Raw genomic sequence first — 25,088 nt, 5'->3', positions numbered from 1 at the left:
ATGCGCCAGGGCAGTATAACCCAAATTTTTGGATTACGCTGCTCGGGACGATCACGGCGTTCAGCTTGGCCGGTGAGGGGGAGCCAAGCTACGAACAGTTCGCCCAGCTGTACAGTGTGACGAGGGCGAAGAGTGCCGATCATGGAGGGTGGGTTCAGTCCAACTGTCTCTCGGCAGGGCAGCGTGGGCACTTTGTGGTGGGGGTGCCGAGCTCTCAAAAGACGTGGCGCAAGCGTCGAGTGATTGTCTCCGGTGATTGGGAATCGGCACCCGGAGTTATCGTTGAGAGGAGGATTCCTACGTCCTTCCAGACAGTCGGTAGGGTAGAACCTGCCGTTCGGCAGGGTTAATAGTGTTGTTTTTTTTTTTTTTTTTTTTTTTTTTTTTTTTTGGGTACTGACCGTTGGTATTTTGGTTTCAGTGTCCTTGAAACGGCCGGCCGCACCGATCAGAGAGATTGAAGCAATCGAGAGGGTGAGAGCGAAGATTGCCGAAGAAGATCGGTTTTGTAAGGAGCTGCTCTACTTCCGGAATCTGTTCAAGGCAGGCCTGATCGGTAGGGCCGAACACGATCGGAGGGTGAAGGAGGAAGAGGAAGAAGAAAAAAGGCAAAGTAAGAGATGCCGTTCGGCAGGGTCGGTGTTTTTTTCTATGCTGCCGTTTCCTTTTTGACATCGTGCTTTTCCTGTTTTGCAGTGGCAGGAGGGAGGCCTATGAGCGAGGCGACGAGGAGGCGTCTGGAGGGGCAAGGGGCGCCAAAGACGAAGAAGGTTCAGTCCCCCGGGCCGAAGAAGAGAAAGACGGCAGGGCCAGCGGGAGGGACGTCGGCTGATGAGCAGACGGTGGCTGACCGCCGGAGGGAGAAGAGGGCGGCGGAGGCAGAGGTCGTTCGGGAGGCTCACCTCCAAATGACGGGCAAACGGCAGATCGAGGGTCCCATCGATGTGACGCCGTTGCCGAAACGGCCAAGGGGCCCGAACGAGGGGACATCGGTGTTGATCCCTGATGATGAGGTGGAGGGAGAGGAGGGACCGGTTAACATCGCGTGTCCTCGGAAGGCTGTGCCGTTCATCAACTGTATGATTGACGGTGCTCAGATGGAGCTGGCTGAGCTGGAGCAACTGTCAACGAAGACGTTGCGTGAACAAACCGGTCGGGCCTTCCGTCTCCAAGCAGCGGTAAGTGTAGGATTTGTAGCTTAAGGATACTTTGATTCGGCATGTATGAATGTGTCCGTTGGTGTGGCAGGCTAATATGGACATGTGGCTCTGCGCGAAGCGAGCTGTGAATGCTGCCGAACGGTACCAAAAGAGATTTGAAGAGGGCCGTTCGAAGATCGCTGATGCCGGAAAGATGCTGCAGGAGGCGGACCAGCGTGCCGAGGAGAATGCGGCGAAAATTGCTGAGCTGGCGTCGAAGCTGGCGGCGGCCGAGCTGGACGTGATGGCTGCCCATGAGGCGAAGGCAGCGGTAGAGGTGGCGATGGATGCGGCCGAGCGGTCGCATGCCAGGGAGCTAGTAGAGGAGAAGGCGAAGGCCGTTGCGGACTACCGATCGTCGGAGGAGTTTACACGTTTGGTGGATAGAGAGGTCATGGAGCAATGTGACGACTTTCTCTATCGAGTCAAACGGTATAATGCTGACAAGAAGCTGAACCTGAACTTCCTCCGGGATCCACCACCGCTGCCGGAAGGGGTGACCGAAGAGATGGTGGAGGCCTACAAGGGCGAGGATGCCGAGGCCGAGGAAACCGACGACACCGATTCAAGCAGTGGGGAGGAAGGTCATCCCGGGCCGAGGGCTGCCGTTACGTCTACTGCCGAGCCGTCGACTGATCCTGTGCCTGCGTCAGCTGATGTCGATGTTGTAGCGACCGAAGCCGATCCACCCACCTCGTAGACTTTTGTTTTTAACATTTTTGAGCGTGCCGAACGGCGTATTGTAAAGACAGATGGCCCTTCTGTGGCCCCTTATTTATCAATGTTCAGTTTGTTTCGGGTTAATGTGCCATGTCCCTTAATTCTGTATGTGCGCATGTCGTATGTAGAGTATGTATAGAATAGGGAGTTCCAAATTAAACCGATTACAAAAGTTGATGACCGAAGGGGCGTTCACTTGTAGTAATATTTGAGATGTTCTATATTCCAAGGGTGGCCGAGGGTTTGACCATCGGTACCACGCAAACGGTAAGTGCCTGGGCGGCAGATGGTGACAACTTCGTAAGGACCTTCCCAAGATGGACCAAGGGTGCCGTCGTTGGAGTCCTTGGTGGCGAGGGAGATTTTGCGTAGTACCCAGTCCCCTACTTTAAACGATCGGCGTCTGACGCGCGAGTCGTAGTAGCGGGAAGTCCGTTGTTTGTAGGCGGCATTCCGAAGCTGAGCCTGGGAACGGTGTTCCTCAATGAGGTCCAGGTTGAGAGTGAGCTGGGCTTCGTTTTGCTCTGGCTCGTAAGATGCCGTTCGGCACGATGGTGCGTTGATCTCGACTGGAACAACGGCTTCGGAACCGAAGGCAAGGGAAAATGGCGTCTCGCCAGTCGACCGTCGATAGGAGGTATTAATGGCCCATAGCGCTTCCGGAAGGAGATCGGGCCAAGCTCCTTTAGCTGTCCCAAGCTTTTTCTTCAGCGTCTTCTTGATGATCTTGTTGATTGCTTCGACTTGGCCGTTCGACTGCGGATGTGCTGGGGAGGCGAAGAACAGGTTGATGCCAAATCGGTGGCATAGGTGCCGGAACTGAGAGGAGTCGAATTGTTTTCCGTTCGGGAGGCCGAATCGACAAATGATATTCTTCCATACGAAATGTTCAACCCTGGCTGCAGTGATTGTTGCCAAAGCTTCGGCTTCGGTCCACTTGGTAAAGTAGTCGACGGCGACGATGGCGAATTTGACCTGTCCCTTGCCCTGGGGCATAGGGCCGATGAGGTCTAAACCCCATTGGGCAAAGGGCCATGGGCTAACAATCGGAGAGAGTGGTTCGGCAGGCAGCTTTGGAACGGAGCCGAAACGCTGGCATTGATCGCACTTCTGGACCAGGGTGGTGGCATCGGCATGGAGAGTCGGCCAGTAGTACCCTTGCCGAATGGTCTTGAAAGCCAATGATCTAGCCCCAGAATGGTCCCCACAGGCCCCCTCGTGAATCTCTCGTAGGACGTAGTTTCCCTGCTGCGGGGTCATGCACCGAAGCAATGGTAAGGAGTGACCACGCCGATAGAGAATCTGATTCAGAAGGAGGTATCGTGCCGATCGGCGGCGGATAGTCGTTGCTTCAGGTTTGGGGCCAGGCAACGTGCCGTTGGCGAGGTAGGCGTGGATAGGATCCATCCAACTTGGATCCTGCCGAACGGCATGTACTTCGAGGTCGGTGGTACTGCGCCGAGTGAGGACCTCGATCGGCACACGGCGCCCTATGTTGTCGTCGATCGCTGATGCAAGGCGTGATAGAGCATCGGCGTGGCTGTTCTCGGATCTGGGGATCTGTTGAACTTGGTACGCAGTGAAGTGGTGCAGCAATCGGCGAGCGTGTGTCAAGTAGGCAACCATCGAAGTGTCCTTGGCTTCAAATTCAGTCAGTATCTGGTTCACGACAAGTTGTGAGTCGCTACAGATCCTGAGTTGCTGAGCGCCCATTTCTTTAGCGAGCCGAAGGCCGGCCAACAGAGCTTCATATTCGGCTTCGTTGTTGGAAGTCCGGAATTGGAATCGGATGGCATATTCGATGGTTGTCTGGTCAGGGGCCTTGAGTACCAAGCCGGCTCCGCTGCCCTGTCGGTTGGACGAACCGTCCACGTAGAGAGTCCAAAGTGGAATTGACGGATTAAAGATTCCTTCGGTCGGGTGGGCGACTGGTACCGTCGAAGATGAATCGGATGCGGCGTCCTTCGAAACTGGCCCCTCGGACGCGGTTAACTCAGAGATGAAATCGGCTACAGCCTGTCCCTTCTCGGCAGGACGAGGGTGGTAGCGGATGTCGAATTCGCCGAGCTCGATGGCCCATTTGACTAGCCGTCCGGATGTCTCCGGTCTCTGGAGTATCTGGCGCAGAGGCTGATTGGTGAGGACGGTAACACTGTGAGCCTGAAAGTATGGCCGAAGCTTGCGTGCTGAAAGGACGAGAGCGTAGGCGAGTTTTTCGAGCTCGGGGTACCGAATCTCAGCGTCTTGCAAAGCATGGCTAATGTAGAAAATGGGGAGTTCGATGCCGTTCGGCTTGCGAATGAGCACAGAGCTAAGTGCCGTTGCCGAAACCGAGAGGTAGAGGATGAGTTCTTCGCCGGGGAGAGGAGTGGATAATAGGGGTGCTCTGCTCATGTAGGCCTTAAGATCTTGGAAGGCGCGATCGCATTCGGCAGTCCAGACAATCTGCCGTTTGCTTCCTTTGAGGGCTTTGAAGAATGGAGCGCACCGATCGGTAGCCTTGGAGATGAACCGGGCTAGAGCGGCGACACGCCCAGTCAGACTCTGAATGTCCTTTTGTGTCTTCGGGACCTGCATGTCGAGTAATGCCTTGATTTTTTCAGGGTTGGCCTCGATTCCTCGTTGGCTGATCATGAAGCCGAGAAATTTGCCCGAGGAAACGCCGAAGGCACACTTGCTCGGGTTGAGGCGCATGTTGTACTTTTTTAAGACGCCGAACATGAGCGAAAGGTTGTGGAGATGAGAATCGGCCGTTCTGCTCTTGACCAGCATGTCGTCCACATAGACTTCCATCGAGGTGCCAATGAGGTCGGAAAAAATTTTGTTGACCAATCGCTGGTATGTCGCCCCAGCGTTCTTCAGGCCGAACGGCATGACGTTGTAGCAGTAAAGTCCCTTGTCGGTGATGAATGCCGTGTGTTCGCGATCGGTAGGGCTCATGAATATTTGGTTGTAGCCTGAGTATGCATCCATGAAGCTGAGAAGTTCATGGCCTGCCGTGGCATCCACCATCTGATCGATCCGTGGCAGAGGAAAGCTGTCCTTTGGGCAAGCCCTGTTTAAATCGGTATAGTCTTGACACATTCTCCAGGCGCCGTTTGATTTTTTGACTAAAACCGAATTTGCCAGCCAAATTGGGTAGGTTACTTCCTGGATGAAGCCGATGGTCTTCAGTTTGTCTACTTCGAGCCTCATTGCCTCATACCGTTCGGCATCGTAGGCCCGCCGTTTCTGCCTGATGGGTTTGAAAGTGGAGCAGATGCTGAGCTTGTGGCTGATGACACTCGGGGCGATGCCGGGCATATCGTCGTATGACCAGGCGAAGACTTCTGCATTGGTTTGCAGGAAGGTGATAAAATCGGCCCTGAGTGCCGGACTCAAGGTTGTACCGATTCGAACTTGTCTGTCCGGTTGTGCTTCGGAGAGGGTGACTGGTTCTAAATCTTCGGCGGGTTGCGCTTGCGGGGTTACAGTCTCATCTCGGGGGTCATCTGGTTTGTCCGTCCCCCTGCCGTTCGGTACGCCCAAGCTGGTGGCGACCGAGTATGTTTCGCGAAGCGCAGCCCTTGCCGATTCCTTGGTTGCCGAAACGTAACACGTCCGTGCACTCAATTGGTCCCCTCGCACTTGGCCGACGCCAGCGTGTGTGGGGAACTTGAGGAGGAGCATGTGTGGTGACAGCATGGCCTTCATTTTTGTGAGCGCCGTCCTGCCGATGATAGCGTTGTATGCCGTTGGGCAGTCGACCACTAGAAAATGGGTGTAGAGGACCGTTCGTCTGGGGATGGTACCGACAGCGAACGGGAGCTGGACACTGCCGATTGGTTCAACCACGTCGCCAGAGAAGCTCAGGAGAGGGGTGATATCCTTGTTCAGATGCCGAGGGTCCACGCCGAGGGCGTTGAAAGCGTCGGCGAATAGCACGTTGACCGAACTGCCGGTGTCGATGAGGATTCGGCCTACGTCGAAATCCGATATATCAGCCCGTATGATCATAGGATCAGAGTGGGGGAAGATGATGCCTCGCTCTTCTTCTTCAGAAAAGGTGATAGGTTCCCAACCGTTGCGTTGAATTTTGTCATTGCGTCCTCCCGCCACGCTGAGGATTTGTGGATGCCGTACGGCACGAACGTAGTTTTTAACGGATCGGTTGCTGGCTTCGGCAATAGGCGCCCCTCCACTGATCATATTGATCTGCCGATTCAATGAGTTATCCGTTGCTGGCTTGGTGTTTAAATACTGATCCAGCTTTCCGTCATTGATGAGGCGTTCAACGATTTTGCGCAGCGCGATGCATGATTCCGTATCATGGCCGTTGTATTGGTGGTACCGGCAGAAGACACCGGTGTCTTTTTCGCTCTGGCGAGGGAGTTTCCGATTGTTCGGCTTCGGTATCATATCCCCTTCGGTCAGGAGAACTTGCTCATAAGTGGTGTTGAGCAAAGTGAAGATTTCGTCTGGCCGATTCCCCTTGTGGTTGCCCTTCTTGTTGTTGTCCTGCCGTTCCCGGAAGTTGTCCTTCCGCTTGTTTCGCTGAGTGGAAAAAGCAGGGACAGGGGGTGCCGTTCGGTAGGGGGCCTGGTTTGCCGATCGGTCGACCGGGAATCGGTCGTAGTTCTGCGTTGGAGGCTGATCGGTCAACGCCGTTTTGTTTATTGGGGTCGAAGCCGATCCCTTGGAGTTGAAATGCTCAGCCTTGGCGTGGATAGCCGCCTGTTTCATTAATTCGGAGTAGGTGGTCCAGTTGCTGCTGTGGACCAAATAACGAAACTGAGACGACCGAAGGCCGCTTTTGAAGGCACCGAAGGCCGCCCTGTCGTCAGTTTCCGGACATCTGGAGTACTCATGGCTGAACCTAGCCGCATATTCCCTCAACGGCTCATCGTCTTGCTGCCGAACGGTATATAGATCATCGGCGGAATATAGGCGATCGGTCTGAATCATAAAATGGTTGAGGAAGGTTTGCTTCAACTGATTGAAATTGTCGACCGTGTCTGGCTCCATCCGATAGAACCAATTCAGAGCGGCTCCGGTCAGGGTGGAGGGGAATAGCAAACATTGGCCTTCGTCCGTCAGTCCTTTGCAACCCAGAGCTGATTGGAAGGTATGAATGTGGGTAACGGGATCTTCGACCCCCGAATAAAACGATATGCGGAGTGCTTGGACCTCCTTCTCGTGTCTGAATGTCCGGATTCGATTGGTGAACGGCCCTGGCTGTACCGTTCCCCATGTTGGTGTCCGAGCCTGGTCTTGTTCCTTCTCGATGCGAGTCATCTTCTGTAGGAGGAGACGAATAGTCGGATCGGTAGATGGAAGATCGTCACCAAAGGGTTCGATCGCTCGGTTCCCTGTGCGTTGGTCAGTATTGTGACCTCGCCTTCCTTGGTCTGCCGTTCGGCTGGGGCTTCTCTCGTAATTTCCTTTTCGCCGATCGTTGTCTTGGTTTGATCGGTGGCTGTGGCGTCGTGCAGAGGGCCCTGCCGATGAGATTGTGGTTCCTGGGGATGTTGGAACATAATCTGATTCGTCCGTCTCTTCCAGGCCGATCGCGCCGTACCTCTGGCGTAAGGGGGATTTTGGTCCAAGTACCTCCAGGCGTGGATCGTCTAGCTTCGCCCGGACCTGGATGGGTGATGACTGCCGTTCCCTGCGCCGATCGTTGATCCTCTCGCGGCAATCAGAATAAACGCGATATTCGGGATGGCGTTCCTTCGGAGTGGGCACGAACAGTCTTCGGGAGACAGTTGGTCCGTTCGCGGCCTGCTGCTTCCCTCTATCCTGGAAAGTGGGCTTTCGTACGCTTTTAAACGATTTCTCCTGCCGAAGCTGTGTGGCTGGTTCCCGATCGTTCTGCAACTGGGCGGAGAGTGTTTGTTGTTGATGCAGTTGCCTCTGGGTGTCATCCAGTTTGGAGGCGAGAACATTGTTGTGCTCCTGCATTCTTGCCATATCCTGCTGTAGGGTCTCCATCCGAGCCTCCAGGGTGGTCGGTCGAGCAGGTGTCTGAAGCAAGGGAGTTGGATTCGGCTCGCCAACGAGGCCGAGGATGGGGCCATCGGTAGGGAGGGCCGAAGATGGATTCATTTTTTGGTCTCAGAGTTCTTTGTTTTGAGATATGGGTTGATCGATAAGCGATTCCCACAGACGGCGCCAATCTGTTGGCGCTAAATCTTGAATAGATAGAGATGAGTGCAACTTACAAGTGGGATGGACGATCAAGAGATCGATTGGGTGTTGGATGCCGATTCTTCCTGTCCTTGGATGCTGATCCTGAATAGAAGATAAGCGAAGCTCGTGAGGTCTATGGAACCGGTGTGGAACCAGCCTAAGACCCTCCGATGCTCAAGTAAGATTGTTTTTAAGAGCTCTTGCTGTTGACCATATAGAAGTATAAAAGTCAAGCTGAAAAGTCTTACCCCTGTATTGTAGTGGGAGGGGCATACTTATAGAGGGCATTTAGTATGCTCTTAGCGCTCATTTTCGATGTGGGACTCGTGGGAGGGCCCTATGAGGTTGACACGAGTCCTTAGATATTTCAGGCGGGTGCTTCGAGGTTGATTCTGCAGAATCGGTAGGGGATACCGATTGTAGGCTGTGTTGGGCCCTGTAATGATCTTTTGCTGCTTTGAGACAATATCATCAGTAGCCTATGCCGATTGTCCGAGGCCTTGGGTGCTTGGGCGAGTTTATGAGATCCACGTGTCGTTGTACGAGTGGAGGGTCAGATATGGTACAAACAGTAGCCAATAAAGGAGAGGAGTCTGCAACACTATAGAGGGAATTGTATAGACAAAGGCAATTGGAAGATAATAAACAAATGTATGGCTATCTGATTGTGGGTTGGCGGCAAGCAATGATAATTTGTTTATTCATGGCAAAATACAATTGATGCAACAAAGAGCAGCTCCCATTCCTATAAATAGAGCATTGCTGCAGATGGAAAACCGACACCAAGCTCCACAACTCTTGAGCTTTCTCTCTTCCCTCCATCTTTCTAAGTTTTAATTTCTGTTTTTAGTTTTATTTTATTATGGGGAACTAACTCCCTAGCTAAGGCTAGGGAGAAAGCTTTTAATATAAGTGTGTAATTTTTATTAGTTTGATCCAAACTTAAGCTTTAATGTGAATTTGTAGTTTTTGTTCAAATGGAATTTGTAGTTTGCTTTTTAATTAATTGATGAATGTTTGATAATCTATTTCATGGGTTCAATCATGTTTTTCCCATTGTGTAGTAAAAACTTTCATGCTTTTAAAAGAGAAGAGAATTACTAAAGATTAATAGAATTTTGATGAAGATTATTTTTTGATAGTTTGTTGCCAATGGTACAAGTTATGCTTAGAATACTTCTAAAGGAAATTAAAAAGGGCTTTAATTATTTTGAACAACTACAAAGGAAAATATTTTGTGGATCAAATTATTAAGAGTTGCATGCTTATGTTAAAAGTGGAAACCCAATGCCTTAGTGTTTTAATCAATTAAATTTTCTCTAAATCAAATCTTGCATAAATCTACTTTTCAATCATAATTGTTCTTTTTCAGCTCTGCTATCTTTACACCGCTCTCTGTGGATACGACACTCGGACTTCCGAGCTACACTGCTATACGACACCTCCCTTGGGTTTTGCAAAGTGGTGCGAACATGATGCCCTCCTCTTAACTTGGGTTTCGTTTTCCCTCCTCATGGGAAAGTTTGGGAAAATGAGCCAACATTCAATGCACAATTTTCATGACTATTTTGCCCCTATGAACAATTTATAATTACAACGTATCATTAAATGCATTCTTTTTTTATTTGATTAATATGGATATAATTGGAAAATTATAAAAACTTTGTTTTCCATTCCTACTCAAAACAAACATGGGAAAGGAAACAAAATGAAATCTCCCAGTTACTTTCCCAACATTATCAAACGTGGGAAATGAATCTTTCATTCCCATTCCTTGGGAAATGACATGGGAATTGATTTCCCCTCAAATTCATTCCGTGAACCAAACGGGGCCTTGAGGTGGTGGTGGGGCCACCAATCACCCTCCGATGCCTATCAGATCTTTCCCCAAATATGGAGTGAAAAGTACTGTACTTAAGTCTAGAGAGATTTCAAGTTACTATTTTGGTGAAAAGTACTCCTTTTTATGTTGGGAAGGAGGAAACAGCTCATCAAATATATTTTTTAACCCATGCCCTATCTAGTCACGTTTCGTCCCTAAGGGTTGAATAGGCATAATACTTGAAGTATGTTTGGATTTAAGTAAATCAATAAAAATTTTGGGATGGTTCGTTACATATTATGTGGGAATATGAGTGAAAGGAATTGATATCGCGAATATATTTTTTTATTTGGATGTGAATATATTAACTAAAAGCAAATACATATTCACATTTATATATATGTATATAAATGTTGAACAAGATTATAATTTGGGGGCCCTTCTAAAATTAGACCTTTGTGAAATCGCTCACATTACACACCCCAAGTCCTGCCCACACCTAATTAAATGCACGCTCAATATAAAGAAAAAAAAATGTACATTTTTTCCATCTCTAGTACAAAGTATTAAACCAAAAACTCACTCAGTCTTAATATTGCTAGTTGGGAATGGAAGTGTGAAGAGGGAATGGATGCCGTGGAGGGGTCAGTAGCTTACGTAGGGATTGAAACGGTGAGGGTTGCTAGCTATTTCTTTTCTAATATTTTTTATTTATGAGGGGCAAAAGTGGAATATTGAGGGGGGAAAATTAAAGGGGTGGTTCCAACATATTGATGGGTGTTAACAAAATTTCATTTTGCTTTTAAGGTTATTATTCATATTTTCCAATTTACTTATAAGGAATAGGAGAAGTCATGACACTAGGAATTTATATGGGATAATCAGGGAATGAGAATCAAATCAACTCATACCCAAAAGGAAAAAAAATTAAAAAAAAAAAATCAACTACCCCTACTTGATCCCATTCCTAATTTGACGGTATTCGATTGCAAATTTTGACATGGAATCCGCATAAATTTTGGTTCTTTATGTAACGTAAACACATGGGAAGTCATGATTAGAATAATTCCAATATCTATGTGTTAGTAAACATAGGAGGAGAAGAAATCATAATCATTCCAACGGCCATTCCTGATAAGTAAATGTGCATGTTTACGTATCAATAATGGTTTTGTGAAGAAATGGAATGATTTTCATTCGTGACTTCTCTCGCTTTTACTTGCAATTATGAATGAAAAAATGCATGGGTCCCACCTCAAAATCCGTAATCACATCCCTTCAAAAAGAGGAATCATATCAACTAGGGAGGGGTAGTTGATCTGATTCCCATTCCATTTTTCCCTTACTACCTTCCAAAAATACCCTTACCATTTTAAGATAATTATAAAACACCCCAAACCCTAGAAAAATAAAAACTCACGCCACTTTAATATTATCAAGATTATGCTTAGGTTATTATTATTTGATTTTGTTATTTGAAATTGGTTAGTTTAGCACCACAATCTAGAGGAACATGGACATAAAACAAAAACAATTGACACTTGTTGTATTCTTCCATCCTATAAAATGAAGAAACCAAACTTTGAAGTCTTTTTTGTCTAAAAAAATTTCAATGGTTGTTTATTAATCACAGTTGGAAAAAACAAAAGTTTTCCCTTTTCACCTTGGTTGCTAGCCTCTACTTGTCTTATTATGCTTCTTATCACTATGTCATATTTATTTTTTATTATATTATATTCCTTATATTTTTATATACTTGTTTTTTCATCACTCGTTATATAAGTATCTTATATTATTCAATTTTCTTTTTTACAAGTTATTTAGGTGAAAAATATATATTTATATGTGCAGCGCAGGGCATCTTAGTATTCAAATTAGTATAGGTTCCGATTCATGAGACTTAGTAAACAATAACAATGGGAATCAACTCAATTCCTATGCTGATTCTATATGGTTAGTAAACAACTTAATGAGAAATGATTTTTCCCATACCGATTCATTACTTCATAAATTCCCCAATTCCTTACTTCCTCCATTCATGATAAGTAAACGGCCCATAAAGTTTCTTTTTTATTTTATGATGGATTGTCGATTATGTATTTGATATAATAGTATAAATAGATAAAATATCGATTTTTCTCTCTTTTCTTTTTCTGGCTTTTAAAATTAGAAAGATTGAACTAAATTTAGCACGATTAAAAAAATAAAAAGTTTTAAGGTTGAAGAAATGCGGAACTGGGTGGTTCAGCTTGACCAATCTATACAAGCCCAGCCGTTAGCGATTGGTAGAAACCGCCAGTTGCCACCAAAAAGGCATGGACGTAACATGACAAATTACGTTTGCCCTTCATTCAGATAAATAATTACACTACTAGACAACAACGAACCACCAGCACCGAAATACCCTTAAAACCTCAAGGGTAGTTTCGTCATTTGAAACAACATTGTATCATCCCCACAGCTTCTAATAAAATGGTTCCGTTTAAAATTTCACAAAACGAAAAACCAAAACCAAAAAACATAACCTGAAATCAATTTGGGGTTTCATTTCCACACATCTCTACCTCTCTCTTTTGCCTGAGGAGGTGTTCAAGCACCTCTTCGGATTCATTTGTTCTCGCTAATTTCTCTAGGATTTGTCTCTTCAATGGCGTCCGAAATCTTCAATGACAAGAACGCTGTCTTCAGAAAACTGAAAGCAAAGTCAGAAAACAAGGTTCTTTTGTTTCTCTAATATCATTTGGCCTTTTTTGTTTGGGTTATTCTTAAAACTTTTATATGGGTTTTTGATTTTGGTGCAAAATTCGATATGGGTCTGTTAGATCTGATTCAGATCTGTGTTCTGTTCTTGGATCTTGAGTTTTGTTTTTCATTTTGTGGGTTCTTGCTCCAGATGTGTTTCGATTGCAATGCAAAGAACCCAACTTGGGCCTCGGTTACATATGGGATCTTTCTCTGCATCGATTGCTCGGCCGCTCACCGCAGTCTCGGGGTTCACATCAGCTTTGTTAGGTATGTTTCATGTGGCAGTAAGGATCTTTAATTCTCTCAATCTTCAATTTGTTATAGTTTGGGTGTTGGAGTAGCTGTTTTGAGTACATATGATTGAATGTTTATTGCTTTAACTATTGGTGCATTTTGTGATGTTATCTAATTTATGTTACGAGAACTCAAAGTTCTGTTTTAAATAAGATGGAACTGAAATCATGTTGAAGGGTTGATGTGCCTTTACATGTTGGGGATCCGAGTCATAGTTTGTGTCATTAATTAAAGCTTAGGAATTTGGTAAATAGGTAGACGTTTGATGGGATTGGATTGAGGGTGCAGCAAGAAACTTGTGCCAGAAGTGCGAAAGGTTATGCTTTATTCCAGGAACCGTGATCTATTTTGTTCTTTTAATAGAAAGTAGATTTGTGGAAAGCACCTCTTGTGGTTCTTTGTATCTGTTTGAGATAGATGGAGTATAAGTCCTACAATTTGACCCAAACTTAATATCTGAAGTACAACTGAAACTAAAAGGTAAACACGGGAACTGTTGCATGCATTCTTAGGAAGACTGCAAAGATAAATAAGAAGTTGCACACATACACACACACACACCCATACGAATGCAATGAAGCCATTAGTTTTATGTGATTCAGAATTATTAGCAGTTCTTTCCATAATGACTTATGCTTTTATTCGTTGTTACTTTCCACTTAATGGAAAAGCTTTCCTGTTACTTTCCCCTCGTCCTTCCCCCGATCTTCCTAGACGAGCCCTTTCCGAGGATGTACTCAGAGGACATCCCTTTCCTCCAGATGATGACCTTCCCCCACCCCCCCCCTGCACGATCTTGCCTACCAACCATTTCCCCTCCTCAATGTGGTCTTACCAAACAATCCACTCTCCCCCCTCCCTACCCCAATCCCCCACTCACTCAGAATCTTCCTGTCTCCACACCCCTTGGCCCTCCCCTCCATCCCCCGTCATCTTTCCCCACCTTCGATGGTTGAGATTATTTTAGCATCAGGGGTGGATCTGATAGTTTGAATTCAGATTTCACTTCAAAGTTCGTTTATAGTTTTATCGAAATTGTACCTAGATTTATTCTCATTGTTAAATTTTATTCTCCATGTAATGATTCTAAGTTTACATAAAAGATACTTTCTTGATAAATAATTTGTCTTTTAATGGATTGTACAAGTAAAATCAAGTGTATTTTTCAAAATTTTTGAGGTTGAGTTGAATATGATTGTCAGATCATTTGGATTTAAACAACAGTGTATTGTAATAATGCATCCTATTTGAAATTCACATTTGGGTTTAATCTTTAGAAATAAGTGCAAATGCAAAATCGCGACAATGAAAATCTTATAATTGATTTGTTTTATTTGTGCAGATCCACAAATTTAGACTCATGGACTCCTGAACAGCTTAAAACGATGAGCTTTGGTGGAAACAACCGCGCACAGGTTTTCTTTAAGCAGCATGGATGGACGGATGGAGGCAAAATTGAGGCAAAGTATACATCAAGAGCTGCCGATTTATACAGGCAGATACTTTCTAAAGAAGTTGCCAAAAGTATGGCAGAAGAGGCAGGTCTTCCGTCATCACCTGTTGCATCTCAGTCAGGACAAGCATCTAATGGGCTTCCTGATGTCAAGACCAGTGAAGCTCCAAAAGAAACATCTATAGCAAGGAAAGAAACCCCTGAAGTCTCTGCTCCCCCGAAAGCCCCCCATACATTTGTTACCAGTACTGTCAAGAAGCCTCTTGGTGCTAAGAAAACTGGAAAGACTGGGGGGCTTGGTGCTCGCAAACTTACTACAAAGGTTGTGATTTCTTATTATCGCTTAGAATAAATTATTTATCAGCAATGGTATCTTTGAGTTCTGTTTCCTATTTTATTATATTTTTAGGGAAAATGCCTTTTTCTTAGTGAGATAACTTTATCAAATGCAGTCAAGTGAAAGCCTGTATGATCAGAAACCTGAAGAACCTGTTATACCAGTGCCTTCCTCAAATAACAGCACTCCAACAACAGCTGGCTCGTCCTTTGCGTCTCGTTTTGAGTATGTAGAAATTGTCCAAAATCCTGAGACGAATCCCAATGGCGCTCATGTAATTAGTCATATTGCTCCACCAAAGTCGTCAAATTTCTTTGCTGATTTTGGAATGGACAGTAGTTTTCCCAAGAGAACTAGTTCAAATTCCTCCAAAGTTCAAGTAAGTTATCTTCGACCAATGACATTCACATATAAGTAGTTTTCCCAAGGGAACTAATTAGCTTTTTGTTATTTGCCCAGTAATAAATATTAATTCTTTAGAAATAAATTGTTAATTTAGGACCTGCTGCAATGTGAAAAAAATTTCTGGCTCCAATTCCCTAATCTATATTGCACTTTTCACACCAGGATTTAAGGCTTGACATGATTTAGAAGTGTTAGGGTGACAAATTTAAGAGAACCAAAAAGGCTAAGCTTTTCCTGTCATCTGGTCAAGGAAGAAAGAAGAAAATAGACACTATATTACTATGATGAGAAACAATGGTCAGACATGAAATCAATTCTATCATAAAAGGGAGAAGTTTCAGGATTTTGTTTAAGTTTTGAAGACCCTGAAATCCCCATTGCTAAAAGAAACTGTTCAAACAAACAAATTTATCTAAAGAGGGGAAAATAGTAAAGTGCAAAACTGAGTTTAGAAGGAAATAAAAAGCTGCCATAGTTTACACAATGGTGGGGTGAAAACTGTCTACTTGTTTGTTTTTCATAGTTTAAATGTTTAGTTTTATTTTACTCTTAACGTTTTAATTGTATTTGCAAAAGCCTCCATTGGTGTCAGAAGGGTAATGCATTTTTATGTTTCTAATCAAACTCAGAGTACCTGAATTCCTAGATGAGGATGAGGAAGGAATCATTTTACCAAAACTTTGTGAAATTGGGGCTGTGTCTATAACAAATCTGCTCGTATATTATGAATTTTCTTGTCTTGAACTTTTCAAACATGCCTTTGAACTGTCTGGAGTTATTACTCCGGCATTTAATTTAATATTGTGCCGTGAAATTCAAGTTTTAAGGTCACCACTAATTAATTGAAGTGATGTTTTTGCTTCCTGTATGTTCATTAAAAGGAGAAATTTACACATTTGTAGTTTCTGCGTGTTTGTTCTTTTTCATTATTTTCCGGCCATTCATTGTTTTTAAGGTCACCACTAATTAATTGAAGTGCATTATGTTTATCCTAAAGAGGCTCAAGTCCGTTTGCTTTATATTAGGAATATGGGAAGCAACCAAATGGAATTTTTGTAGTGTTTTATGGTTTTCATATACCTATAATCTGTAAGGTCCAGAAATTGTACTCAGAAGTAAAGGAGTAGGCAAATTTTCCCTCATGGGTGAGAAAGCATTCTAACATACTACATGTATTTGGTTATGTAAGTTCTGGAGTAAAAACATACCTTTTCAGACAGTCACTACAATTTGAAGTTTTTATAATCGTAATCCAATAGGCAGATTATTGTCTTAAAAAATAAACAAAAGAACATGAGATTGTTGACTGAGTTACATTATCCTTTAAATGGTTCATGCATGCTTGGCGAGGAGTACTTTTGTTTGCTCCATTCCAATTTTATGTTGTTTTTAAGTGGCAATGACCATATGCCTCAAATGGTAAGGCCTTGTTTTATCAAATGGTAGCATTATTTAAAGAGGAAAAATTATTATGACAATGGGAATGTACAATCCTTCTCATGCATGATATCCAGTCCTGCATGATGTTGTTCTGGACATATAATTTCAGGTGTGGAAATAAAATTTTTCTTATGAAGATGTATACTGTGGGAATGTTTAGCCCTTTTTCAGGAAGACGTATGCTGCTGGTGGTTTCCTCGATCTAAAAAATCTGTCTTATAGTGTTTGCTCTTTTGGTTATTTTTGCAATTGTCTTTTTGCACTTGCATATTGGCTCATGGAGACACCAACTTGTGACATATACAAGAGTTGCTTTATGTCATGGTTCAGCACACTGATAACGAGTTTGCATTTCTGTTCATGTTATTTTGTGTGTGTTTCTTTATATTGATGTTTTATTGTTTTTCAGATTCAGGAAACTGATGAAGCAAGGAAGAAATTCACAAATGCAAAATCTATCTCTTCCGCACAATTTTTTGGTGATCAGAACAAATCTGCTGATGTTGATGCTCACGCCTCCTTGCAGAAGTTCTCGGTATACATCATTACTATCATAATCAACTAAACCCAGTTCAACTGGGAATTTCTTTTGAATTTTAATTCCCTTTTGCCCTTGGTATTTTTTATTTATTGAAGTTCTGCCCTGTTACTGCTTTCATTCAGTTAGACCTCATATTTGTCGAAGTATATGCCGAGGAAATAATTAAAATCAAAGAAAATTGTCTTTTGCAACATCAACACATCTTTGACATACAAATCAGTTTATACAATTGTGTTTGTTGTTTTCTGATTCTGGACATTACCATGATAACCTGGGAACATGAATGCTGCTTCTTTTTATTTTCTTCGACTTTCATTAAACTATCTCAGCTGAATCGTGGTGGGTGCTTGAAGTTATTAGACTAAAATGTGAAACTTTGACCCCACAAAAAAAAAAACTAACACAAATTTCTTGCTACTTCCAGGGTTCCGCTGCCATCTCTAGTGCTGATCTATTTGGTGACAGGGATGATAATTCGCCCCTTGATCTTACTGCAAGTGACCTTATCAACCGACTGTCTTTTCAGGTATGCCTTGCAGATAAGAAATTTCCAGTTGTTTTTGAGGCGTTGGAATTCAATTTTTGTCGTATGTTTATCATATTTTGGCCATGTCTGATCAGAAATTAGTCTTCTTTCCCTTTTTGAGTTTCCAGCATTTTGTTTAACTAATTTTGGTTTAATCTTTGTGTATTCTCCTTTCCAGGCACAACAGGATATCTCTTCCCTAAAAAACATTGCGGGAGAGACCGGGAAGAAGCTTAGCTCCTTGGCATCCAATTTAATGACGGATCTTCAGGACAGAATCCTCTAATGTTGATATGCTTTGTGTTTATTTGTTAAAAGTACACCAGCCATTATCATATGTAGTGATTGTAAAGAAGAGTTCATAAAATTCTTTTAAAGACAAATAAGACTTATCAAAATTCCCCAGGGTTAAGAAGAGTGGCTGGTGTTTTATTTTGTAGCACAGGTAATGTTCTGAGATTTGATCATATGCGTTCTTGTTTCTGTAAACCACCATAACATTACTGCTTTGTGTCAAGACAGCAAGGCAAAAGGATACTTGTATTCTGTTAAAACTTTGATTTGTCCTTGAGTTTTTGATCGCTTATTCATTTTCATTTTGTTAAAATCATTCAATCCAATACAATTTGATAGATATAGTCGTTTAATTTTGGTTCTCAAAATTCCTTAGGCCAGCTTTTGCAATAATTTTTAGAGATGCATATGTGGTTGTCAATCCACAATGGGGTTCACATTCATCTTCGGGAATGTAAACTCAAGTAAGTTATAGAAGAGCTTCGATATTTTTTTTAATAAAGGATATGCTTCTAATAAAAGTGCTTATAGTAAAATTGCTTATGTCCTAGCAAAAAAAAAAAAAAAAGTGGTTATGACTATAACATTTTCTACAGAAACATTCCCAAACACGCCTAGGCATTTTTTCCATCTTTCCGAAAAGGTATTTAGTGAATTCATGTATTGCTAAAAAAATACTTCATTTTTCCATGCACTTCTAAAAAATATGGCAATGTATATACCCAAGATTTAAAATCTCCATGTTTAATACACTCCATGTTTATTATTTATACTTATTGTTTTAACTTAAAATTAAGAAAGATAAAATGATCTACTTTTGTCCATGAAAATAGGACCCATGTTCTCATTTTGTTTTGTTTTGTTTTTAATTTTTAATATTTTTAATATTAAAAAGTGTTAATTTACTATATTACCCTTCATTTCTTATTATCTTCTAGGATCAACTACATAGAACCCCCAAACTTTAGGTATCATTTCAAATTCATACATGAACTTGTAAGACCAAAACTTACGAAAATCCTACAAATGAGCCCTTCTGTTACCAATTAACATGCAACTTCTTTTTTCGCATAAAAAAAAAAAAACTTATTTTTTCAACCAAAGAAAAAAAAAACATGCAACTTCTGAAAATAAAGAAAAACGACATCTTTCCCGTCTCTCTCTCTTTTCCCTCTCTTTTCTCAACTTTGGTCCCAAAATGGAGGAGACTTTGGAGTTTTCCCTCCTTTTCCAAACCCCAAAAATTTTCGAAACACTTTTTTTAGCCTTTCCCTCCTTCCAACCGACAGCTTCAACTTCCGGAAACCCCCAAAAATATTTAAAAAGCAAAATTCTCAAAACCCAAATCCCCATTTCCCTCCTAATTCGTGGAGCCAACCCCAAATTCCAATTTCAGATATAATTTTCAGTTCGCTGAAAAGCCCATTTCTTGAGTCTCCAAGAGCTTCAGTGGAAAATTCATCTCTCAGAAGCCAACCTTTTGCCTCCAGACTCACTTCTCACAAAGACCTAAGTGGGAAATTCAGCCTCTCCAGCTTTAATGCCTGCTCTTGCAGAAACCCTAGATGGGTCTTTGCCATTTTCGCAAAAGGAAGCCGTAGATGACCATGCTTTGGTGTCTATCGCAGAAAATACAAATGGGTCTTCGCCATCTTCACCTCTCAAAGCCCTAGATGATATGTCTTCGGATTCTTCTTTGCCAAACCCAACTGGGTCTTCACCGTCTGTTGAAGAAGGCCAAGAAGATGAACCATCATCACCTTCGCCTCTCAAAATTGTTGGTAACGATTTATCAAATTATGAATCGGATCCACATTCGGAGTCTTCAGGACCATCGCGGTGGTCGTCTTCCGCGCCTTCTTGGTCTTCTCGGTGGTCGTTGAATTCTACCAAGGAATCAGTAATTGCCTCGGATTCCCAGTTTTCAATATGTGAAACAAAGCCCTCTATGGTGGTATGCTCCTTTGCTTTGAACCTATTTGAAACTTTGTATTTATTTTTACTATTAAAAATACAATGATTATAATTATTATTCATTTTGCGTTTAATTTTAGTCTAAGTAAATTTGGGATGTTAAGTTTTGTTGTCGTTTTGGTGTTGCAGGGTGCAGGGCTTGCAAATCTAGGCAACACATGCTTTATGAATGCAATTCTGCAATGCTTCACGCACACTGTGCCACTCGTGGAGGGTCTTCGTTCTTGCAATCATTCCATGCCCTGTGATCGTAAGGCCTTGGTTTCTATTGCATTTACTTTATGTTCTTATCTGATATTTTTCTTCATTGTTGGAAGCTTTATGCAGCTAGTTAGTTTATGCTGATTTCTTATTCAATTTACTAATTTAAAATCTGAAATTGGGATTATGCAGGTGGTAGTGAAGGATTCTGTGTTCTTTGTGCTCTTCACGACCATGTTGATCTTTCAGTAGCTTCTTCAGGAAGAGTTATTTCACCATGGAAACTTGTCGAGAATTTGAATCGTATCCTTTTGATCATACTTATTGAGATTTCTGTGCATAAAATTTTGATTGTTCCTTTCTTTCTTTTGAATGAAAAAAAAGGAGTAACTTATGAAGTCCCTAAAAGTGATTGATTTTGATTGAGCAGTTACACTAATTTTTGTTGTGAAATATGTAATTCTACCTGAAGCTTTGAAAATTCTGTAGTTTTACCCTGAGAAGTTTACATCCGAAAGTGATTCTTAACCCTCATGCTACTAGATTTCTCATCTTTCTTCCAAAGATACCAACAAGAAGATGCCCATGAGTTCTTGCAATGCTTCTTAGACAAACTTGAGAAATCTTGTTTGGATTCTTTAGAAAAGGAGAGTCCATCTGCCCAAGATAATAACCTTGTGGAAAGGGTTTTTGGTGGTCGTCTCCTAAGCAAAGTATGACTCCATATCTGATTGCCATGATTCTTTGTGCTATGGTTAAATTTGATGGAAAATCAATATTTTATTATAATTCTTATTGATTTTTGTGTGTATGAATTACTTTCAGCTTCGATGTTGCAATTGTGGTCACTGTTCTGACACTTACGAACCTCTGATTGATCTGAGTTTGGAGATTGAAGATGCAGAGACTCTCCCAAGGGCCCTGGAGTCCTTCACTAAGATAGAAACTATCAATGACTTGGAGACAAAGTTTACATGTGAGAACTGCAAGGAAGAAGTGTCAGTGGAGAAGCAGCTTGTGGTGGACCAGGCCCCTCCAGTTGCTGCATTTCATCTGAAGAGATTTAAGACTGATGGATCTCATGTTGAGAAGATTGAAAAACATGTAGAATTTCCTTTGGAGTTGGACTTGAAGCCCTACACCAGTGGCAGTGACAGTAATGTGAGTTGCTGCTTATTATTATTATTAATAATTTTTTTTATATGCAGAATATGTTGATTTTCCTTAGGATTTGGACTATTAGTCAACCAGTGGGACCAACAGTAATGTGATTGCTGCCTTTAGTTTCTTCATAATCAAATTGGTATCAGTTATAACTTATAAGAAATGCAAGGTTTTTTTAAACACATGATAATGGTTAAATGATCTAAAAATAAAGGTTGGCTGAATGTTATGTTTGTGTTTTAGCTATGTTTAAATGGCTGTTGTTTCTCAAGTCCTTGGGGGTTATCCGTAAATGGTGGGGTAATGGGTTAGGATTAGGGTAGATCCAAGGTTCGATTCCCCCCAATTTTAACCAAGAAAAAGAAAACTGGTGTGGTCTCTCTAGTTCTAATTTCCTGTTTCTTGGCAATAGGTGGAATTGAAATATGAACTTTATGCAATTGTGGAGCATGTTGGGTTCTCATCTACTTCTGGACATTACTTTTGCTTCATTCGGTCATCTCCAGATACATGGCATAGGTTGGATGACTCAAAGGTAATTATTTTCTTTATACAGTCCGTAATAAACAATTCATTGTAACTGTTTTACCTGCATGACTTTGTAATTCTTGTGAAGCTGGTGTGTGGAAGTGATTGTCTTGCCATTCATGGCTTCTTTCATTTGTTTTTGTATAAACGATCTTTATGACATGATTTTTGTTCTTGTTGTATGTTTACATGCAGTAAACGGTAATGATGATCTATGGTAGTTGGATTGTTTCCATCAGGTTTTACCCTCAAATATAGTAGTATTAACACTAAAAGTTCCACTGTTATTTTTGTAGGTCACTAGGGTTCAAGAAGAATTTGTTCTGTCTCAGGAGGCCTACATTCTGTTCTATGCAAGGCAGGGTACTCCTTGGTTTTCTAGCATAGTGGAATCACTAAAGCCGTGCTTGGATCCAGCTATGACAAATACATCACCTAAGTCGGTCCTAGAGAATGTCGAGAGTGCCAGTATTTTATCTCCTAGTGTAAACAATGTTGATTGTTGTGCTGCCAATGAACCCGGAGATGCTCATGAGAGAATTACTCTTTCGTTGCCTCGAGCAAGATGTGAAGTGGTTGAGGTCATTGACACTAGAGATGCAGCTGATGGTTGTTCCAAGGAGACTAAAAATAGTGCTGCTGTGATTGATGCTTCAACTCCAGGCAGGGCAAGTAACTTCTTTGATGGAAAGTCACACAACAATGAGAATATATGTAGTACATCCTCTCTTGGTGGAAATAGGTGCCATAAAAGGTCTGCTAAAGTTTATCTTCATCCTATGACACCACCCAGATCTCCGAGTCCCGATCTGCCTTCTTTTGAGTCTCCAGGTAAGCAAATATGCTCTTATCAAAAGATTTTATTACATTTCCCTTGAAATTTATGAATGCAACTAACTTAATGAGGTGGAATTGAATTTTTCAGAACCGATATATTCTGTTCCGCGCGATCGTTCGAAGTCAGCGGACAATGTGGCCTGCAAAAGATCATTGAACAATATTATTCGAAGTGATCATTTGAAGTCAGCAGACAATGCGCTCTGTAAAAGACCTTCCAACAATGATGTAGATGATTCAAAGAGAATTGAAGCTTTCAGATATCTTTCAAAAAAGAGTTTGACAAGGGACAGGGGAAGCCAACTTCTTGCTGCCATGGTCGGGCCTCAAAGTGAAGGTTCTTCGAACAAGAGAAGGAAGAGAGTGGGATCATCACCATGCAAAAAGGTCAGCCCTCCTGGTGGTAGTCATAAATCTATCCGTCCTGTGGCAGCTGCATTACGGTGAGCTGTTCCAGGCTTCTGCTTGCTAAAGCTTTCTCTAGCTCAGCCGCAAATGTAAAAGATGAGTTTGTTCAAATATTTCATTTGAACAGAAAAATAGAAGAGTTTGTTCATATATTTTATCTGGCTTTTTCATAATTTTTTTGCCAAAGTTTTGTCTGGTTTCTTGTGGAATGAATTACTGTTTCATTTGCGACAACCTCTTTTGGAGTATATATGGTTTTGCTTGCACGAGTGACCTTGCAATATTTTCTGTTATCGGTTCCATACTGGGAAGAATTGCAGGAAATCGTTCGATAACACTTACTATTTCTCAATGATATCCGATGATTAAGACAATTCCCGCGAAACTCTTTCATTTCATAGAAGTTTATTCTTATTCTTACAAAACAAATAGCATTTCCTATTGATTTGCCCCTGGACTGGACCTATTTTGATTTCGAATTTTCCGTTGCTACGTTGTACCCAAGGACTAGCAAAATCAAAATAGCGAAATTCTTGGGTCACATGAACAGAAAGCCAGCAATCCAAATTTCTTTTGTTTTATTCAGTGAAAGGATTTCCTTAAAAGGGGCCAAAAGCCATCTATCAAATAAACAATTATATTGACCTCTAATTTCATCAATTTACCAACCAATCACAAGTTTCATATAGGGTTTCAAACAAACAAGAAATTAATCAATCAAACTATTGCGGGACCTAGTCCACACTCTTGCTACTTATCCACCTGCAGACTTGATCCCCTCTTCTCAATCGCGGCACGAAGCTAACTAAGCCATGTTTATCAATAGCCTTGAGGCAGAAGTTCACCAACCACTTGTTTCCAAGTCACAACGTGAATATGATTGGAGGTTTGGAGAATTGAATATATTCAGACGGATCCCCAGTGTATGGAAGAGATATAGATTCAAACGCATAGAAATCTCACAAGAACTCTCAAAGAATAAGAGGGATGACATAAGAAAAAAAACCCCTAGCTCCAAGATATGATATTTCTTTTCATGCATGCATACAAGAGGCTAGATTATTCCAATTGCTCAAGCGAGAAAGACTATATCCTCCAGCGCCAAGAGACAGAACACGCTTAAACCTAAAGTCATATATGAATAAGTAACATGTTATATGGAACTAACCACTTACCTTTCCTAAAGGCAATTGTGACTCGGATAGCCATTGAAACTTTAACATCGTTATAAGATAAGGATACTGCTTGCCTCCTTCCCTAGAGTTCTCCTTCTTGCAAATCACGGTTTGACACATGTGCAAAAATAATTCATCAAGAACACAAAAATAAAGATTTCTATACACATGTCATACTGCTATTAGCAAGAATGTAGGAGTTCCTACTTATAAAGGAAAGAAGGAAGTATTTTCCATAAGGTAACTCGTTCATTCTCAAACGGCACGCGAACTCAACACTCAACACTCACCATTATCGGACTCAAAACCACTTTAATGCTTACACACAAAGGTTTTGGTCTTAGAGAATGTCAACGTAGTTTTTGCAATTGCAGTATTATACTAGCACTCTTATTATTGTTGTTTAAAGAAGGTCAAAAACAACTCTCGATATGCGCTCAAATTTTCTAATAAAAGAAGCAAAAAACTCTCGATATGAATCTGCTTGTGTTACATACCCATGTTCGTGCCAATCATACACCAGTTCTAGCTTCTTAGCATCCATTATATTGGTTTCTTGTTTCACCCATAAAGCCTTAATGCTAACCGTTTAAACTAAGGAGCTGTTATTAACACACCAAAAAAGTTATCATCTGCACTCATTAATTCAGGTGCAATTTCTAAAACAAAATATAATGCTTTAGCATTATTACTAATACAAAATGCTTAGGTTGAGCATGCAAAGGGAAAAAAGAAAAAAAAAAAACTAGATAAATGGGCTTGACGTTACTTCTTTTGGAGTTATGTTGCAATATTTGGATAAAAAGGAAAACTATTGGTGCTTTGCCAACCAATGAAAGTTGTCATCTGTTTTCAAC

At 42.1% G+C, this 25,088-nt stretch overlaps 3 protein-coding genes across 3 annotated transcripts; all 3 read left to right on the top strand.

Annotated features, from left to right (window-relative positions):
• The first annotated feature begins 635 nt into the window (after window positions 1–635).
• LOC148294401 (uncharacterized) lies at window positions 636–2,009 on the top strand. Its single transcript, XM_088253350.1, has 2 exons — window positions 636–1,178; window positions 1,249–2,009. Exons 1-2 carry the CDS (start codon window positions 714–716, stop codon window positions 1,897–1,899), a joined length of 1,116 nt encoding a protein of 371 aa, XP_088109476.1. The 5' UTR covers window positions 636–713; the 3' UTR covers window positions 1,900–2,009.
• A 10,387-nt stretch (window positions 2,010–12,396) lies between these two features.
• On the top strand, window positions 12,397–18,240 carry LOC110768579 (putative ADP-ribosylation factor GTPase-activating protein AGD8). Its single transcript, XM_021972354.2, has 7 exons — window positions 12,397–12,625; window positions 12,803–12,921; window positions 14,291–14,723; window positions 14,854–15,117; window positions 16,993–17,118; window positions 17,549–17,650; window positions 17,829–18,240. Exons 1-7 carry the CDS (start codon window positions 12,557–12,559, stop codon window positions 17,934–17,936), a joined length of 1,221 nt encoding a protein of 406 aa, XP_021828046.1. The 5' UTR covers window positions 12,397–12,556; the 3' UTR covers window positions 17,937–18,240.
• A 1,229-nt stretch (window positions 18,241–19,469) lies between these two features.
• LOC110768583 (uncharacterized) lies at window positions 19,470–23,312 on the top strand. Its single transcript, XM_021972369.2, has 8 exons — window positions 19,470–19,898; window positions 20,048–20,168; window positions 20,312–20,422; window positions 20,663–20,832; window positions 20,945–21,280; window positions 21,696–21,818; window positions 22,108–22,642; window positions 22,737–23,312. The coding sequence occupies exons 1-8, from the start codon at window positions 19,485–19,487 to the stop codon at window positions 23,093–23,095; spliced, it is 2,169 nt and encodes a 722-aa protein (XP_021828061.1). The 5' UTR covers window positions 19,470–19,484; the 3' UTR covers window positions 23,096–23,312.
• Window positions 23,313–25,088: the final 1,776 nt, after the last annotated feature.

Source organism: Prunus avium, chromosome 5, assembly GCF_965620075.1.
Source record: "Prunus avium chromosome 5, drPruAviu1.hap1.1, whole genome shotgun sequence".
Taxonomy (NCBI): domain Eukaryota; kingdom Viridiplantae; phylum Streptophyta; class Magnoliopsida; order Rosales; family Rosaceae; genus Prunus; species Prunus avium.
This window is presented reverse-complemented; position numbering and strand designations above follow the sequence as displayed.